Source organism: Lottia gigantea, assembly GCF_000327385.1.
Source record: "Lottia gigantea unplaced genomic scaffold LOTGIsca_95, whole genome shotgun sequence".
Classification (NCBI taxonomy): Eukaryota; Metazoa; Mollusca; class Gastropoda; family Lottiidae; genus Lottia; species Lottia gigantea.
The window spans coordinates 146,097-150,811 of record NW_008711088.1 but is presented as its reverse complement, the minus strand read 5'-3'; the positions used below and the strand labels follow the sequence as shown (position 1 = coordinate 150,811).

At 38.0% G+C, this 4,715-nt stretch overlaps 1 protein-coding gene across 1 annotated transcript in view; it reads right to left on the bottom strand.

Moving 5' to 3' along the window:
* LOTGIDRAFT_135052 (hypothetical protein) overlaps positions 1–4,570 on the bottom strand; it is a gene marked incomplete at both ends in the record, with an annotated part of 51,216 nt that extends 46,646 nt beyond the window's left edge. Inside the window, 4 exons of the mRNA XM_009068851.1 lie at positions 1,701–1,929; positions 3,196–3,306; positions 3,641–3,787; positions 4,475–4,570. Of these exons, the coding sequence (XP_009067099.1) occupies positions 1,701–1,929; positions 3,196–3,306; positions 3,641–3,787; positions 4,475–4,570 (583 nt within the window). The remainder of the gene's footprint in view (positions 1–1,700; positions 1,930–3,195; positions 3,307–3,640; positions 3,788–4,474) is intronic.
* Positions 4,571–4,715: the final 145 nt, after the last annotated feature.

Genomic DNA, 4,715 nt, shown 5'->3' with positions numbered 1-4,715 from the left:
AAACCTCTTGGTAATGATTTTACAAGGATAACAACTTAGGTTCACATGGATCCTTTCTACCAGCTGATCCTTGGTCAAACCTCTTGGTATTGATTTTACAAGGATAACAACTTAGGTTCACATGGATCCTTTCTACCAGCTGGTCCTTGGTCAAACCTCTTGGTAATGATTTTACAAGGATAACCACTTAGGTTCACAAGGATCCTTTCTACCAGCTGATCCTTGGTCAAACCTCTTGGTATTAATTTTACAAGGATAACAACTTAGGTTCACAAGGATCCTTTCTACCAGCTGGTCCTTGGTCAAACCTCTTGGTAATGATTTTACAAGGATAACAACTTAGGTTCACATGGATCCTTTCTACCAGCTGGTCCTTGATCAAACCTCTAGGTAATGATTTTACAAGGATAACAACTTAGGTTCACAAGAATCCTTTCTACCAGCTGGTCCTTGGTCAAGCCTCTAGGTAATGATTTTATAAGGATAACAACTTAGGTTCACAAGGATCCTTTCTACCAGCTGATCCTTGGTCAAGCCTCTAAGTAATGATTTTACAAGGATAACAACTTAGGTTCACAAGGATCCTTTCTACTAGCTGGTCCTTGATCAAACCCCTTGGTAATGATTTTACAAGGATAATAACTTAGGTTCACAAGGATCCTTTCTACCAGCTGATCCTTGGTCAAACCTCTTGGTATTAATTTTACAAGGATAACAACTTAGGTTCACAACGATCCTTTCTACCAGCTGGTCCTTGGTCAAACCTCTTGGTATTAATTTTACAAGGATAACAACTTAGGTTCACAAGGATCCTTTCTACCAGCTGGTCCTTGGTCAAACCTCTTGGTAATGATTTTATAAGGATAACAACTTAGGTTCACATGGATCCTTTCTACCAGCTGGTCCTTGATCAAACCTCTAGGTAATGATTTTACCAGGATAACAACTTAGGTTCACAAGGATCCTTTATACCAGCTGGTTCTTGGTCAATCCAAAAATGAGTTTCTTGTTTTACAAACTGCAAGCTGAAGTGTGTATATTTTGGGAGTGATCCTGGTAGTAAACTTTGAACCCCGAGTGTTAACTTAAAGTATTTGACATTAACCCTTTGAACACTGAGTGTAAATAAACGTCATATACCCTGAACTTCAAGTAATAAAAGTAAAAGCGTATGACGTTAACGTTGTAGTAACGGCCTGTTAACCGTGTATATATTGTGTTAGTGAGTGGCCCCCCCTAGTGTTGAAAGAGGCAAGATCATTTATGTACAGAATTTGAAGCCCCTTTATTTATTTTTATTCAAAACTTTCACCTTGTTTCACCTCTCAGAACTACGCCACTGAAAACAAGTGGTTGTCTAGCAAGATACGCCTACTTTCCTGATAGATATCAAGGGCAGTAACCTATCTGTGTCAAATCATACCAAAAATCTAATTTGTGCAAGATATTGCGTTTTTCCTAAGTCAAGGGCAATAACTAAAAAAGAGTTCATCGAAAGATTGTCAAATTCCAACTTGTCCAAGATCTCATCAATATAAATGATCAAACCAAATTTCATTAAATCAGATAAAAACTGTAGTCTCTATTGTGTTCACAAGCCAATTGTGGACAGAAGGATGGACAGACATGGGGCGACGACAATATACGACCACATTATAACGTTGGCGTATAAAAAGAATCAAAAATAAAAATGATCTTACCGTGAACAATGACGCCCTCTTCTAGTAAAGCCTGCCACATTCCGACAGCCTGGTTTCTCTGGTGAACTAATGTACTCTGTTGCATCAACCAATCAACCATCTCCGAGCCCACAAGACATCTTCTGTAGGTACGTAGATGTAGTTTTCTATCTCGTATCATGTGAGGAGCTCGGCACAATAACATGGTACGTAAAATTCTTCCTGCTCTAGCTAATCTCTGGGATGGCGCCTGGAATGAATGGATGAATGAATGAATGAATGAATGAATGAATGAATGAATGAATGAATGAATATTTTTGTAGGTCTCTTCACCATTGCAATGAATGAGTGAGTGAATGAATGAATGAATGAATGAATGAATGAATGAATGAATGAATGAATGAATAGATGGATATATGAATTAGTTTTACATCCTAATTGGGCTTATGAAGACGGGAAATGCCGTGCAGTGTGCAATGAGGCAAAATTTACCTGGACAGCAACATTAGTCTGTTTTTTTTATCAATTTCCAACTGTCAAGGGAGCACAGCCTTAAGAACACAGGGCCTCGATTTTTTGTCCCATCCGAACGACTAGTCGGTTTTCCAAATTAGTCCCTCCGACCTATACACTGACAGGGGGAAACCTTCAGATTAGCGAGCAAGTATCTACCTCACTGACAGGGGGTTGAAAAATCTGAAGGTACTATCTTGACCTATGCTGGGATTGAACCCTGGACCTTCGGGTTAGCGAGCAAGCGTCTAACTCACTGACAAGGGGGAAACTGGGTTGAAAAATCTGAAGGTACTATCTTGACCTATGCTGGGATTGAACCCTGGACCTTCGGGTTAGCGAGCAAGCGTCTAACTCACTGACAAGGGGGAAACTGGGTTGAAAAATCTGAAGGTACTATCTTGACCTATGCTGGGATTGAACCCTGGACCTTCGGGTTAGCGAGCAAGCGTCTAACATCACTGAGCCACCGTGGCTCCTAATCTTCTAAAACCAAGTATACTTACACTAGTAATAGGGGCAGCTGGGTTCATACCATCATCATCACAGCTCATACTTAATGATTTACCCATCGATCTTCCACCAACAGATTTCCCACTGACACAACTAATACTTCTTTCTTTCAACTTCTTATTCTCTACAATATAAATACCATAAACCCTTTACATTACATTGATCTGGAGCGAGGCATGACTGCGATTAAATCACAAAATTTCTGAAAACAGTTTCATAATAGTAGTGTTTATATTAGAATGCCAAGAAGAGTTGGTTCTTGGTCTAGACTTGGACGCGATAAAAAATTACCAAATTTTCAACACAGCCATATATGCCCACCACAGCATGCGGATGGTAAATATTCAAGATTTTGGGGCAAGGGCAATAACTCTGCTTCTAACAGTCGAAAATAGCTCAAATTCGAACTTGATCTTTGTTTTATGAATATGTATATACATACCCAATTTCATTTGATTCCATCAATAAATCTAGTTTTTAGAGCGTTTACACGCAAATGTTGACGCACATAGAGAGAAGTGGGCGTATAATAACTGAACCTACCTAGTTTTTGCAAGGCACTTAATGGAGTTAATACCCGTTCCATTAACTGTTTGTTTCTCTGAAAAAAAAAATACACAGAATGAACAAGTTGTTATATCATTCAAATACTATTATCCAATCAGATTACTGTATTTCATAACTTAAGTGTTAGTGTTCCAGTCATCTGATTGGTCAATCACTAAAATTTATTTTAAATTTAGTTTAATTATCCAATCAGATTACAGTATTTCTTAACTTAAGAAGATTTTAGTATTCAGTCATCTGATTGGTCAATCACTTTAAATTCAATTTCATTATCCAATCAGATTACTGTATTTCTTAAAATCTACATTTCATTTAAGTTAATTTTCTCGTGAATAAGGCTCCAGTTCGTAGGTGTGAAAAAAACCTACCTCCCATAGAATTTTGAAATCTTTCTGTTCAACACGTATTAATTCTGTATAATCTCTCGTAACGACTGTAGCATGACGAGGTTTATTGGTTAATATAGATTCACCAAACGATGTCCCAGGTCCCAATATACATAACGTAACAGCATCCTGTAAAAAATCAAATGATTGGAGTTTTACATCCTACTTTTCTGTATCTGTTTGGGCTAATGAAGACAGGCAACACCATGCAGTGTGCAATGAGGGAAATTTTGCCAAGATAGCAGCATTAGCCTACTTCTGTTTGCCAATGGTGTTTTTACGTCCTACTGATTGGGCTAATGATGACAGGCAATGCCATGCAGTGTGCAATGAGGGAAATTTTGCTAAGACAGTGGCCTTCACCTACTCCTGCCTGCTTGAGTTTTACATCCTACTTTTCTACACCATATGATGTAATGAAGAATGGCAACACCATGCAGTGTACAATGAGGGAAATTTTGTCAGGACATTAACATGAGCCTATTCTTTTTCAATTTCCAACTGTCGAGGGATCTTTAACGTGTACAGCCTGTAGAACACAGGGCCTCGGATCACTTTCCTATCCGACCGACTAGACGAAAAACTACAAATGGAAAACGTAGTGACAATTTGGAATTTTCTTATTATAAACAAATCATATGTACCAGGTGCCATTTTGAAAAAGTCAAAGGTTTATCTAAGCCTCGGGCAATTTCTACCCTTTCTCAAAAAAACTGTCTGTCAATTTCGTTACAAGTTTGGTTTTCTCGCGACTTAAAAGAATTGTAAACATTTTTGAGGAATTAGTACCAGGAACCAATAGCAGAAGAGACTTACCTGTTTTTTGCCAGTCTCAGACACTGTCACTTCCAGAGATCCTGATAACACTGTATACCAATTGGTGCCAATGTCACCTTGACGAAACACTGAAAAAAATAAATATTTTATTGGTGAAATTAAAGATAATCTTGGGGATTCTTAAGTTAAACCATGCCGAAAAGTGTTCGAAAATAAAAATAACATTCCACAAAATTACATCGTCATAAATTTACAAATCCTGAAATTTGGTCCAAAAAAT